The sequence below is a fragment of the Anguilla anguilla genome, chromosome 18 (genome assembly GCF_013347855.1).
Source record: "Anguilla anguilla isolate fAngAng1 chromosome 18, fAngAng1.pri, whole genome shotgun sequence".
Classification (NCBI taxonomy): domain Eukaryota; kingdom Metazoa; phylum Chordata; class Actinopteri; order Anguilliformes; family Anguillidae; genus Anguilla; species Anguilla anguilla.
The window spans coordinates 25179872-25194901 of NC_049218.1; the positions used below are offsets into that span (position 1 = coordinate 25179872).

At 43.5% G+C, this 15030-nt stretch overlaps 1 protein-coding gene across 3 annotated transcripts in view; it reads right to left on the reverse strand.

Moving 5' to 3' along the window:
- si:dkey-192p21.6 (uncharacterized protein LOC565246 homolog) overlaps positions 1 to 15030 on the reverse strand; it is a 51017-nt gene that overhangs the window by 6778 nt on the left and 29209 nt on the right. For all 3 annotated transcript variants that reach the window (XM_035400199.1, XM_035400200.1, XM_035400201.1), the window contains exons 11-14: positions 13394 to 13515; positions 10082 to 10205; positions 7802 to 7888; positions 5909 to 5986 (exon numbers count right to left, since the gene is read on the reverse strand). In XM_035400199.1, the coding sequence (XP_035256090.1) occupies positions 5909 to 5986; positions 7802 to 7888; positions 10082 to 10205; positions 13394 to 13515 (411 nt within the window). The remainder of the gene's footprint in view (positions 1 to 5908; positions 5987 to 7801; positions 7889 to 10081; positions 10206 to 13393; positions 13516 to 15030) is intronic.

Sequence of the window (15030 nt, forward strand, 5' to 3'; positions counted from 1 at the left end):
ACCCATATATCAGCCACAGTATATGCTCCGAACACCAGTCCAATAATGCTCCAAAAATGTAAAATATTATGTAAGATAATTGTGATAAGTTACAAGTTGCATGAAAAAAAATAAAAATAAATAAATAAAATAATAATAATAATAATGTATGAAATGTTGCTTTATTATTATTATTATTATTATTATTATTATTATTATTACAAAACATTAACAGTAATAATAAAAATAATAAGAAGTACCCTTCTTATCCCAGGGCTGTTTTGGGGAATGCACAGCAGACACAGATCAAAGAGCAGGTCTGCCCTCTTTGCCCTCTTTGACCTCTGTGGTCCAGAGATGTTTGCTCAGGACACACACATACCAGCCCCCACTCGCCCTGCTCCGCGTGTCCCCACAGACACGGCGAAAGCGGACCCGTCCACACCCCTCGCCGATGGGATCTTATGACCGTCCCAGGAAGAGCGGTAATTACCGTAAGGTCCCTGCTAGCCATACAGCAAGCCCAGCAATAGCAGCCCTGTGCTATGCATCTTCCGCTACGCAGAACATAACAAGCACGATAATATTTACCCTTAAACCACAAGCGCTATCGATCAGCAAATGTTTTTACATACAATTCAAAGGAATCAGAATCGGAAACCTTTTTGCGAGTCTGTGAGTGTATGTGTGCGATAGCATTCTGTGAGATTCAGCGGTGATAGATGACTTGTGCGAATGCGCTTTCGATAGCCTCTGGGAACGTAGCAGCATCAGCTGCTCTAATGAAGGGTGTTTGTGATAGACAGTCCATAAGAATGCATCAGTAGTGGATACTTAATAGATGGTCTGTGTACACACACACATAAATATATATATATATATACATATAACTGTAACAATGAATCAATTTTGAAGTACTAGTATTATGAAATGTTTGACCTTTTACAGTGATCTATAATAATAATAAAAATAATAATAATAGTAACAACAACAATAACAATAGTAATTATTATTATTATTATTGTTGTTGTTGTTGTTGTTGTTGTTGCTAATCGGCACAGTAAACCGTACTGACACTCCATGCTGAATTTTAAGCACGACTCTGTAAAATGGCCGTGTGGCGAATGCTCCAGCCGCTAGAGTCCAGCGCGGTGGGCGCAGTATTAGAGGGGAATAAACCGGCAGGTGAGCGCGCACCACGCTACGCTAGGCTAGGCCGCGCGGGAGCATCGCTTTCGCACCCTGGCACTTTACTCCATCACCCAGGGCCCGGGGGCAGGGGGGGTAATGGAGCTCATTCATATCTGCCCTCCCGCGCCTCCCGCACCAGCAGAATATTCAACATAATTCAATGCGCAGGAAATATAATGGACAGATTCGCCGGAGGGGGCGGAGAATATTGCATTTAAAATCCCAAAATGACACCGGGGCGCCTCGGAGCCCTGGGAGGGAGCAGGAGCAGCACACCGGGGATTTTCCACAAAATTACACAATTTATATCGAAAGATGCAAGACACAGCAGCAGTTATTTTAGCTACATTAATGAATAGTTGGCGTCGGGCAGCCACTGAGTTTAAAACACTTAATATAAATGCTTAATTCATCTTTAAAAATACAGGAACACAGAGCGTCTCCTCTGTCACAAGACGAAAAGCATTGTCAGACGCTACAGGTCTGATACCGCTTCGTTTCAGTGTTTTTTTACAGTGAGCACAGTCAGGGTCAGGATTTGTTCTGGACTGTGGGGCACATCATGTCCCAGAGAGAGCTGCACATGACGTACAGTAAATAAAGAAAGTAATCAAAATTACATGAACTGGCAGTTTCAATTTTGGCAGGCAAGTACTGATATATAAATATTCAGTTCGGGATGAGCAAATATCTCTTGTCTTGTGTTTATTTGTGCTTCAATGACATGCCTGGTCTTAATCATGCAAAACACTGGGTCTTGGGCTACAGTGCAGTTTTTGAGTGGGATATGTTTCACTCCTTGGTGGTTGTGGAAAAACTCCCTCATGCCCACTGAATTGCCCCCAACGCGGCAGAGGTACGTGCCTAGTCTGGGCACTCAGCGACCTTCACTCTCCCAGTGACAAGGACAGGCAGCTGGCGCAGATGAGCCACAGACCTTGTACAGAGCCAGGTACTGAGGAAAGAAAAGAAAGATATCTCTCCCCTAATTAAAAACCACATAATGGTATTCACACTTGCATCAGTGTTTGTCTTTGGGAAATAATTCAAAAGCAGATTTAAATGCTAAAGAATGGTTTCTGGATGGCTCGTTTATATATTAAGATAAGATATACTTATTATCTTACTATTGAACCCTGTGGGATAATTTGCCCTCTGCATTTGACCCATCCAGGAAAGTTGGGAGCAGTGGGCAGCCACAGTGCAGCGCCCGGGGACCAACTCCAGTTCTGAGGCCAGGGCGTTGAACATGCATGTCGTTTTGGCATGGGAGGAAACCGGAGTACCCGGAGGAAACCCATGCGGACATGGGGAGAACGTGCAAACCCCACACAGAGAGGACGGTCAGGACTCAAACCCAGAACCTCCTTCTTGTGAGGCAACAGAGCTATTCTGCATCACTCTGCCATCCCTAATTAGGGTGGGAAGTAGATATACTCAGCCACACATTGGGCACCAAATTTATTAAAAAAAGAATAAATTAATAAATTAAAAAATGCTAAAGAAGATGGGACATTATTTCCAAGGGCAGAAAATTAACATGCTGTTATGCTTGATGACATGTAGCCAAAAACATTCCCCTCCCTCAAAGCTGTATCATCAGCAGAATAAGGTGCATCGGTGGAAATTAGTTGGAGGTACAGTAGATTCCCCATTGATAAGTAGAAGCATCTTTTTACCACACAGAGAGATTTTAATGCATGGTATTGCTGTGCAGGGCTAATAGCATAAAGATGCCCTTGTTCAGGACAAAGCAATGGGTGCTCTCTAGACAGCAGGCTTTCCGAATAACCTACATGACTCCACAAATTACAGATTTGGTCAAAATAAACTCAAAATGATGAGCCTACATGAGCCAAATAGCTTGTGCTCAAAATATTTTTACATTCAAAGCGTGCACGTTTTCTGAAATGTATGTGATTTACGTGCGACGTCTGTGAATCTCCTTCTCCACAGAGGGGAGGATTAAATGTTGTGTGCATTCAGCTGGTACTGTACTGCACTGCACTTATTCAATTTGCCCTGTCGATTACCTCCAAGGTCTCTCCTGCAAAGGAGATTTTAATCTCGGAGAGACTTCCTGGCAAAATAAAGGTTAAATAAAATTCAATAAATGGTTCCCTTCACTCTAAATTGGACATATCAATGTTTGATAGGGACTATCAACTACCATTTACTTAAGTCAGACCAACAATAAGTGGATGGTCAATGACTCTCACAAAGAAAGTAGCATGCACAATAATTGTCATTAAAATGGTTACTAAAAAAAAAAAATCAGCCCAGCTTTAAATCAAGTTTAATCAGTTTTAGGCGTTTTAGATTCTACCATCAAAGGCATTGCTGCAGTTATACAGTAACTCCATTAAATTAAACAGCTTTACATTGCTTTAATCTAGCTTTTAATTTACAACTAAAGAATGGGTAGGTGTGAGCGGCTATACATTTAATGTATCGTTAGAATGTATGCCACAGCTGTCTGTGAAACTGGCACCTTTTCGTATAGTGTTTTTAAAATGTCAATGTGTAAGGTTCCTCTTCCTGAAAAAGTAATTTTGAGAACTGAGATCTTCCAGCATGGTTATAGAACTGACAGCTCAATAATGGCTATGAATTAAGCAGTTGCCTCATTAAGCAACCCATTTAAAAATCTCTAACAAAAGCAGTTTTGATTAATAAAGGCAAAAATGAGCACCTATAATGCTAAGTTCCCTTTGCGGGCATCTATCCGAAACATGAACTGGGAACTCACATCTGACGGAGCACTGGTACCAATCTAGCAGTTTTATATCTATGGTCAGCAGTCCTCCAGCAGACAGCTCCTCTCTGTCACCACCCACATTCCTGCATAAGTGATCAGGGCACAGAGCAGCTAATTACCACCTGTGCTAACGGACATAAGCAAGCTGACTAACACAGCACAGGCTTCTGGTGGTGGATACGTCTTTACTAGCAAATATAATAATAATTATAAAAACAAAGTAATGAGGCTAAAATGTCTCCTTTTTTGCCTCTTAAGTGTTTCACCCCCCCCCCCCCCTATTATTGACTGCATTATACATGTGAAGATAATTCATGGATAAATTGGTTTAAGGCCAGCTCAGGAAGGATCTTCCATCCATGGCTTTTCCCCAGAGAAAGGGACTTCCTGACACCCGATACGTGCATTTTTTCTCCACCGTTGTGTTTTGGAGGAAAAATAACTGGAGTGTTTTGAAGGGAAATTCTGAAACGGTTCCACGGCAGCCCCTGCCCCCCCGCCAAAGACGAGCCCATGGGTTCCACTGACCACAAAAGGCACTGTGTTCAGACCTTTCTAAAAGAACAAGCTGGTCTGGTCCTGGTCTCACACCAAGGCCTACAGCACAGTCTTTGTCTTCTCTTTTTCTATCTCTTTTTTTTTCTCATCTCCTCTTCCCTTCCCCAACGCTTCCGTACACTGGCCCACAGTCCCCGCCCACCTCTTAACCAAATTACATGAATAACATCAGAATACCAGCCTTTGATAAGTAGCTGAGACCAGAGGGTATTCATACATTGCTACAGTTAGAGCAGCACTGACAGAATGTTATGCACCAAGGGGCGAACAGAGTTTGAAATAAACATCCACATAAACATCCATTATGATTATTCATTCATGTTCTAAATAGGAACTAATCCCATGATTATACTGTATAAGGTGCAAAGAATGACGTTTAATGAATGTTTATAACTGTACACTATCCCTGACAAATGGTTAAAATATATCAATAAGAGTGACATGGAGCTTTCCAGGACCTCTCACCCCAGAAACAAAACACATCTCAAAATTCACTAACTGTGAACTCAGTCACAGCTATGAACAGACCCTGGGCATGTGACCTCACAGGGGTCCGTCTAATATCATTTCTGGAAGGCATAAATCAAACTTCACAACAATGCATCTTACGCAATAACTTAGCAGGCCTTCATCCATAAAACACATAATGTGACAAATATAAATCATGCGCAGATGTTCGATTTCAAACCCCAAACCGCAGTCAAAATATTTTTGACAAAAAACAAAAAAAGATATCCATCAGCCACTCTGCTTTTCACATGAAAATTTTCTACTTTTTCTTTTTCTTTACTGTAAAGATATTTACTGTAACCTGTTATAGACAAAAGTTATTGAATATGAAGTGCACTGAGAGGTAATAGTTCCAAATTAAATTAAGTAACAAAGTGAATCAGCAGCATATTGATGAACCTAATTTAAACTGATATGCTTATTAATCTAAAATAAGAATAAATTTAACATTTAAACAGCTACGAAGTAAATAGGTAAATTCTGGAAGGAAAAAAGGTAGAAAACTCACAAGCTGTTATTATTAATAATAATAATAATAATAATAATATAATAATAATAAATATTATCATTATTCTTATTCTTATTATTACTGTTATTATTATTCTTATTATTATTGTTGTTGTTGTCATTATTATCGTTTTTGTTGTTGTTATTACTATTAATAATATTATTATTGTTGTTGTTAGAATTTTTATTATTATTATTATTATTATTATTATTATTATCATTGACAGCTTGTATTACAATAATATAATACAATAATTAGTATTCTTATTTTTATGATTGTACAACTGTGCAGGCACATTAGACTTCCAAAGCTGAATAAACAGTAACACAGTGGTGTGATGTGGAAAAACTGGCATTCAAGCGTTGCAGTGAAACACATTTTGCTTTGAAACAGGCACATTTCACCAGCAGGGTGGCCCAGATCAGGAAACGTTTGAGGATGCAGGAATTCCTTTTACGGTAAACGAGGAGAATCTTCCCAGCCTGAAAAGGTCACAGGTTCAGAGTTAAACCAGTGAGTACACTTCAGTGGGAAAGAATACAGCACACAGGACGATGATAGCATTAGAAACATCAGCATTCACTCTTAGTTACGATAACTGATCAAAGTTACTGTTTTAATTTTATGGATGGAGGATCTTTCTCTGTTTAATTCCAGATGATCTTACTTTAATCAGTTTGGAATAAAGATTGTCCTGGATATATTTAGCAATTAAGAAAGTGCATTGCTCTGGAACATAATGCCATTATTTACTACCGTTATTTGCTGCAGTGAAATTACTTTTAGAATAAAGTTATAAAACTCATTGAGCAGGCAAGAATGTTTAAGGATAGGGAGGCTATAGGAAGTACTTTATTATCATTGTCATTTTACATATTTAGTATTCCATGGTTCATACCTACAGTAAGAAGCAAGGCTAATATTTGAAGAAACTAGTAATATGTGGCTTTAATGCTTTTATTTATCCCAATATGTTTTCTAGTAAACAGTTACATAATCAAGATGTGTATCAGAACTGACTGCGTAATAAAATAAACTAATGAAAAGCTTGTCATGGGTTAAAATCCTGCAGGGAATATGTGGGAGATATAGGCTTGAACACATACGCTCGCTGTCTTAAGGAGCGCTTTATAAACTCGGGATAAAAAAACAAAACAAAAAACCAAAAGAAAAAAAGGAGAACCGCTGCTGTGATATTGTGATGCCGCCTCTCCCTTCCCTGGAAGCACGGAGCGTTTTTCCCGCTCGCTGCCCCAGATGTGACCAGCCAGTCGTCACACGCCCTGATTAATTCAGCGACGATTAACGGGACCCAGCCGAGGAAATTAAGATCACACGAAGGAGCGGGCACCTGGCGCGGAGAGTGCGACTCACTGACGGACGCCGTCAACGAGAGCGCGGCTACTTTTCCTCCCCGCCGGGAGTAGAACAACGCGGCCTGTTTGCGCAGCAAATCCCCCCCCCCCCCGCGACTGAGCTGTCGTGTGAAAGCAGCGCGGACGCCAGCGGAGGCCGGGGGGGGGGGCTGGGGGGTGGGCGACTCGCCCGTCGGCCCCGGCCGCAGACTCTCACGTCCGTCCGCGCCTCTCCGCTCCGCGCTCTTTCATTAGCGGAGTGCAGCTGGAGCCGCGCGGAGCTCAGACCCCGGGAGAGAGAGAGAGAGAGAGAGAGACCCGTCTCCATCGCCCGCTCTCTCACGAGCGTGTCCTTGACTCTTAAGTCTCTTATTAAGGATCGGTTTCACTCGTTAAATGTAGATTTCAATCTTGCACGGCATGATTTTTGCACGCAGCCGCTGGCTAATAGGCTACAATCGATTAATTAATAAAAAAGGGGGATTAGGCGAACGTTGCCATACCTATAAGCGTGTGAGTGGTTGTTTTTGTTGCTTCTGTAACTCAAATCCGTGTGCTCTGATTCTAGATGATATCAGCGCGCCCAACGAGACCAAAGTGACAAAGTGAATTTGCGGAGGCAAAACAGCCAGCAAATCACCAGTGCAACGCGGCTCACATGCCTCATTCTGGCATCAATCAAGATTTCTTTGTCATTTTTACATGGATGTGACATACGTCATCCTAATGTACGGGCTATTATGTCAATCCCCCAATGGCTTTACCTCAGCTCTCTCCGAGAGAGAGAGAGAGGGGGGAAATTGATTGGCTTATTCTGTGATATAAAAAAAGGATGCAATCATGCATTGAATGAGATCATTACCACATAAAGGGCCTGTATTAGGAGGAAGGGCCTTTTTTTCCATCATCATCATCATCATCATCATCATGATCGCAGCTCACCTGCATCCCGGCGAATCCCATTACCACGGAATTGATTGTACCCAGAACCCCCTCGGGGTCGAAGGGTTGGGTGGTGCGGTAGAGTTCCTGCGAGACGGCGGTAAAAAAAAAAATGAAAAAAAAAAACAGATTAGACAATCAGTATGCGAAACCTCCCGCGAAGCGCAGTCCAGCCAGCCCCTGCCCACCGAACCTGCCGTGGATTACAGGCCACACATCAGCAGCGTAATGCGCCAATTAATGTTAATAGCGTGACCCTTCGGCAGCATATTCCAAGAAAACTACAAGAATATCAATTCTTTTCTGAGTCGCGGAATAAGATTTTAATAGACTGGGAGAAGAAAACAGGAGCAAAAAAAACAGGACTGTTTTCAAAGACAGGTTTATGTTTTAACTAAAGCCATTCGTTGGATCTTGTTTTATGTTTTTGTTTTCTTGTTTTGTGCGTCGGTAAAACCCAGCGCCGGAAACTAATGTTAGCATTAGCGAGCTCTGTATTCAGGGACGGCCCTGTTGATGTCCTGATTAGTGCTTAATTGCACTCTAAGCAGTCAAAACAAAACGCTGTTTCCTCACCCTGTGGTGGCGATACGCACACTCAGATTCTCTCTTTAACCGTTTAATGCCCGAGTGTGTCTCAGGAGGAGTCTAAACTGTTAGAAATGAATGATTACTTAAAACACGAAAGAAAAGCCATGCCTTCTCTTGCCGTCGCGCTGATCCTCGGTAAGTTTGATCGAACACTTTGCGAACACAGATCCCTGAGTGCTTTATTGCCCGCAGACTATTAGACTTGGCTCTTTGCTTGTTATTGCAGAGTTTCCTAGGGAGTTGGAGTGGGGGGGTGGGGGGTGGGGGTGGGGGGTTGGGATGTCGGTTATGCTTACATGCAGATTGATGCCTTTTATGTGTTCTTTAAAAGTCTTTGCAGGAGTCTGAGCCAAAAATCCTGGCAGACACAAAGGCATTGTGGGTAAAATGAGGTTCAGACAGAAAAGTGCCACATCAGCAGAACACAAATCGACAGCAAGGAGCCAGGCCAAGTCTACACTCAGGCTCCAGTGTCCCTCTAAACTAGCTCCACCCAGAGGGTCTGATACTCCAATTAGCCAGCTGTGCACTGAGGCTCTGATACTCCAGTTAGCCAGCTCCACACAGAGGCTGTCTTACTCCTGTCAGCCAGCTCCACACTGAGGCTGTGTTACTTCTGTTAGTGAGCTCCACACTGAGGCCCTGATACTCCAGTTAGCCAGCTCCACACTGAGGCCCTGATACTCCTGTTAGCCAGCTCTACACTGAGGCCCTGATACTCCTGTTAGCCAGCTCCACCCATAGACTCTGATACTCCAGTTAGCCAGCTCCACACTGAGGCTCTGATACTCCTGTTAGCCAGCTCTACACTGAGGCCCTGATACTCCAGTTAGCCAGCTCCACATAGAGGCTGTGATACTCCAGTTAGCCAGCTCCATACCGAGTCTCTGATACTCTGCTCAGGAGCTAGTGTGTTCTCCTTATTGTAATGAATAATTTCAGTTAATCAACATGCTTGATTAAAAATATCACTGCAAAGCTTATATGGAGAGTAAGCAAACACATACACTATATTACCAAAAGTACCTGGGCACCCCTTGGTCTGGGGATGTTTTTCATGGTTTGGGCTAGGCCCCATAGTTCCAGTGAAGGCAAATCTTAATGCTACAGCATACGATGACATTCTAGATGATTCTGTGCTTCCCCAACTCCCCAAAGCCCCTTTCCTGTTTTGTTTCAGCATGGCAATGTCCGTGGGCACACAGGGAGGTCGATATAGATATAATTTTTTTGAGAACAATGTGGAAGAACTTGACTGGCCTGCAGAGAGTCCTGACCTAAACCCCATCCAACACCTTTGGGTTCAAATGGAAAGCCAACTGCAAGCTAATCACAGTGCCCAACATCAATAATGCTCTTCTGGTTGAATGGAAGCAAATCCTCGTAGCAATGGTCAACATCTTGCTATAACAAAAGGTTGTTATAGCAGAAAAGGGTGGTCCAACTCCATATTAATGCCTATAATTTTGGATGAGATGTTGGATGTCAGGTATCCACATACGTTTGACCATGTAGTGTATTTAGGTAATTTTACATATTAATGTTTTGGTCATAATCAGCACCAGAACAGTCAAGACTCAAAACCCGGCCGCAGTTCCATCATGGAACCTGGTGCCTTTTATGAAGTTTTCTAAACTTTCAACATTTTCAGGGGAAGACCGTTTTGAAACAAGAGAAAAAGTAGCTTACCTTGCATGTAGGGTGCCTGTAAATGTTGTCCCCTAGCAACCACCTGTCAATGTAGCCTGCCGCACCCCCAGTGCAGTTTGGGTAGAGACCATCGTCTCCTATTCCACCTGCTCCGACATAACCACTATGGGACAACAACAGACAGAACATCCTGTGACCCAACATTACACAAAAGACTTAAACCTCCCCTGTATCATGCCTTGGATGGACCTGGACCATTTTTTCTAATTCATTTTAATAATTATAATGCACAGAACTGACAAGGAGGTGGATAGCACAGACACTGTAGCACTATTAGCCATAAGCATATCAGCTTGACAGAAAAGATATTGACTCTGAATTTTTTTTTTTCTGAAAACAAGACACCATATGTCCCTAAACTAACCTAATGAAAGATCGATATGTTGAAATTATCAATATTTTCATTTTCAATTATCAACATAATATTATCAACGTAATAATTTGGCTCGTTATTACAGTTGTGCAATGTCTTGTGCTTTGTGTGTTGTGTGTATAGTGTGCATCATGAGGCATATCTTAAGTGAGCTCAGAAGTGATTTCCATTATTTCTTCTACATGGAAGAAATTTGGGCATGGTCAGACATGTAATGTACATATACAGTACATTTCACTTCATACAATGGCAGCACATATCACATTTAACACAGCTATGAATATGTACATGCACACACACACACACAGAGTGGAGTTATTAGTGTGCATATCATGTGCTACCCCCTACTCATCCCCAATCAGCAGATATCCAGGAAGTGGACATATCGTATCTATTTTTGTCTCTCCAGACAATGTGTGTTACTATTTACAGCTGTAACGAGGTAAGTGAAATAGGGTGCCAAATCAGCCTGGTACGGCTTCTTTCTCCGGGCTGATCTGCACGGAGATATGACATGTTTAACCCTTAAACCTCCTCATGCCCCACAGTCAAAATTCTCCCTCCTGCTCTTTCAGTTCTTTGCTTTCGGTTGTTTTCTAATTGGACTAAAAGTCCAATTAGAAAACTGGATTACTGGATGTAAGATTACAATACAAACCTAATGCTGCTGTTACACATCACGTGATGTGAAATTCAGCTGTCTCAACCTGGTCCTCAGTGTGTTTTAACATGGAAATAAGTATTGTTTTAAATGAACAGAGTAATAAAGAATCCTCTATACATAGACACCAGGCTTACAGCTAAAGACTGAGAAATAATCCCCCAACACACAGAAACCAGCTGTATATCTTTAAAGGTCAATATCAATTGGTGTGAGGACACACCAGCCTTCTGTGGACAGTTTAACAGACAGCCCGCATACAAGCCTGCTGTACAGGTGCAGGATAATAAAGAGTCCCGTACATTCACAAACCAGCGTTATTTACAAAGGGAGGGGATGGAGGGATGAATGGAGGAAGAGAGGAGGGAGGGAGGGGGGGGGGAAGCAGAAGATGGATCCTCTGTCTCTCCTCTCCCTCATTGCCCATGACAGGCCCAGATTGGATAATTATCCCCTTGGAGGAGCGCGCTCAGACTCATAAATCACGGGCGGCGGCTCTCGATAGCGGCGCGGGCTAACGGGCTAGCAGGCGCGGGTACGGCCCCGCCGATTCGCCGGCCGTCTCCAGACGGGACGCGGCGGTTCCGCCGCGCAGGAGAGCGGCCCGGAGAGGCACAGGTGTCAAACGTGATGATTTCCTGCGTCAGCCGCGCGAGGCACAGGGGGACTCAGGGCGCATTTTAGATTCATTCATTACGGGTTCATAGCCTGCGCTCCGACGTAAAAAAGCACAGCTTCAGACTCGGCCCATTCCGTTTAATGAGCGTCCCGCCTGGCTGGAACACGACTCGGGTAAAGTCTCCGAAGCAAACTACCAAAAAAATGTAAATATAAATGAATTAATTAATAAGAAAAAATATACACGGTTAAATGCAAAAGCATTGGGCCAGTCGCTACATTTATTTTTTGATTTGACATAAAACGATGAATATGAGGTTAAAGTGCAGACTCTAATAGGATAATTGGCTGCTCAGCTGTTTCTTGGCCAGCTGAGTGTGTTTGCATCATTAGTTCTTGCACAAGAAAGGGAACATTAGGTCTAGAGTTGATTTTAGTTGTGGAATTTGCATTTGGTCCTGTGTCCCAAAACATGAAGACCAAAGGGGTGCTAATGCCAGTAAAGCAGGCCATCATGAGGCTGAAAAATCAGAATAAATCAACCAGAGACATCGCCAAAAGATTGGGTGTGTCAAAATCAACAGTTTGTTACATTGTTAGGAAGCAAGAATGCACTGGTGAGCTCAGCAGAGGTGGAGAGTCCAGTATAAATAAAAAATGTATAAAACAGGCAGTAATTTTTATATGGATCACCCAAAATGGATGTAAATACCCTCAGATTGTCTTCACTTAAACCCCATATCCATCCTATTCATTGTCATCAAATCCATTGTGCAGGAGTACAGAACCAAAACAACAAATATTGTGTCACTGTTCCAATACTTTTCCATGTGTTCATGTGTGCTCTTGGGGTAATAAATCCTGTGTGGAAAACGCAGGGTAAGGGCCCTAGCCTGGTTTGTGTGGACTCAGATTCCTGCACGGGACAGCAGTCGATTCTCAATCGATAGATGTACAGATCGACCATGAAGATTTTTATTATTTCAGCAATCTACCCCTCTGCATCCCACTCTTATCCCCCATGGGCCATACATGCAGTGTGCTGGTGTGTGTGTATGTGTGTGTGTGTGTACATGTGTGCATGTGCGTGTGAGTGTGTGCATGTGTATGTGTGTGTGTGTGTGTGTCTGTGTATATGTGTGCATGGGTTCATGTTTGTAAACATGTGTGTGAATGCATGCTTTTGCATGTGTGTATTCATTTGTGCATGCATATGCTGATTCTCAGCTCTGAAAATTTGCTTGCTGGCCAAAAGCTGAGTAGCTGTACTGTACCTGACCAGCAGCCACACAGGTGCCACTCTGTAGCCTGATCAAGGATAACTGCTCAGCTAAGTGGAGTTTAGCTTGATTGGCGATTGGATGAGAGACTTCCTGGAAAACTAATTTGCTGCAAGTTGGAGTCTCTCTCCCCTCTGGACCAAATAAAAATCCTATGGCCCTGCAAAGTTATGAGACACTGGCTCGTGCAACCCTTCCATTGTCTATAGACTCTAAATCCCGCCATTATCACTGTCATCATAACTGAGGTCTTAGTTTGCCTACATGGTTATAAAAGCTTTATTAATTACAGAACAAACTGTCAGTAATTATTTGTAACAGATTGTCAGTGTCACGCGGAACAGGGCAGCAGTACTTACGTGGGACAGCCGGGCACGGGCAACAGGAAGGTGACGCAGAGCCACACAGCTTCCAGGAGCAGGACGAAGACCCACTGCGGCCAGTACAAAACCACGTCCTGCAGGGGGTCCCACCAGCGAGGCTGTTCACACCGAGCACAACGGTCAAAACACACAGCTAGACCCACTGCAGCCAGTACAGAACAGCTTTAATGGACAACACACACAGCTAGACACACTGCAGCCAGTACAGAACAGCTTTAATGGACAACGCACACAGCTAGACACACTGCAGCCAGTACAGAACAGCTTTAATGGACAACACACACAGCTAGACACACTGCAGCCAGTACAGAACAGCTTTAATGGACAACACACACAGCTATACCCACTGCAGCCAGTACAGAACAGCTTTAATGGACAACACACACAGCTAGACACACTGCAGCCAGTACAGAACAGCTTTAATGGACAACACACACAGCTATACCCACTGCAGCCAGTACAGAACAGCTTTAATGGACAACGCACACAGCTAGACCCACTGCAGCCAGTACAGAACAGCTTTAATGGACAACACACACAGCTAGACCCACTGCAGCCAGTACAGAACAGCTTTAATGGACAACACACACAGCTAGACCCACTGCGGCCAGTACAGAACAGCTTTAATGGACAACACACACAGCTAGACACACTGCGGCCAGTACAGAACAGCTTTAATGGACAACGCACACAGCTAGACACACTGCAGCCAGTACAGAACAGCTTTAATGGACAACACACACAGCTAGACCCACTGCAGCCAGTACAGAACAGCTTTAATGGACAACACACACAGCTAGACCCACTGCAGCCAGTACAGAACAGCTTTAATGGACAACACACACAGCTAGACACACTGCGGCCAGTACAGAACAGCTTTAATGGACAACGCACACAGCTAGACACACTGCAGCCAGTACAGAACAGCTTTAATGGACAACACACACAGCTAGACCCACTGCAGCCAGTACAGAACAGCTTTAATGGACAACACACACAGCTAGACCCACTGCAGCCAGTACAGAACAGCTTTAATGGACAACACACACAGCTAGACCCACTGCAGCCAGTACAGAACAGCTTTAATGGACAACACACACAGCTAGACCCACTGCAGCCAGTACAGAACAGCTTTAATGGACAACACACACAGCTAGACCCACTGCAGCCAGTACAGAACAGCTTTAATGGACAACACACACAGCTAGACCCACTGCAGCCAGTACAGAACAGCTTTAATGGACAACACACCCAGCTAGACCCACTGCAGCCAGTACAGAACAGCTTTAATGGACAACACACCCAGCTAGACCCACTGCAGCCAGTACAGAACAGCTTTAATGGACAACACACACAGCTAGACCCACTGCAGCCAGTACAGAACAGCTTTAATGGACAACACACACAGCTAGACCCACTGCAGCCAGTACAGAACAGCTTTAATGGACAACACACACAGCTAGACCCACTGCAGCCAGTACAGAACAGCTTTAATGGACAACATACACAGCTAGACCCACTGCAGCCAGTACAGAACAGCTTTAATGGACAACATACACAGCTAGACCCACTGCGGCCAGTACAGAACAGCTGTAATGGACAACATACACAGC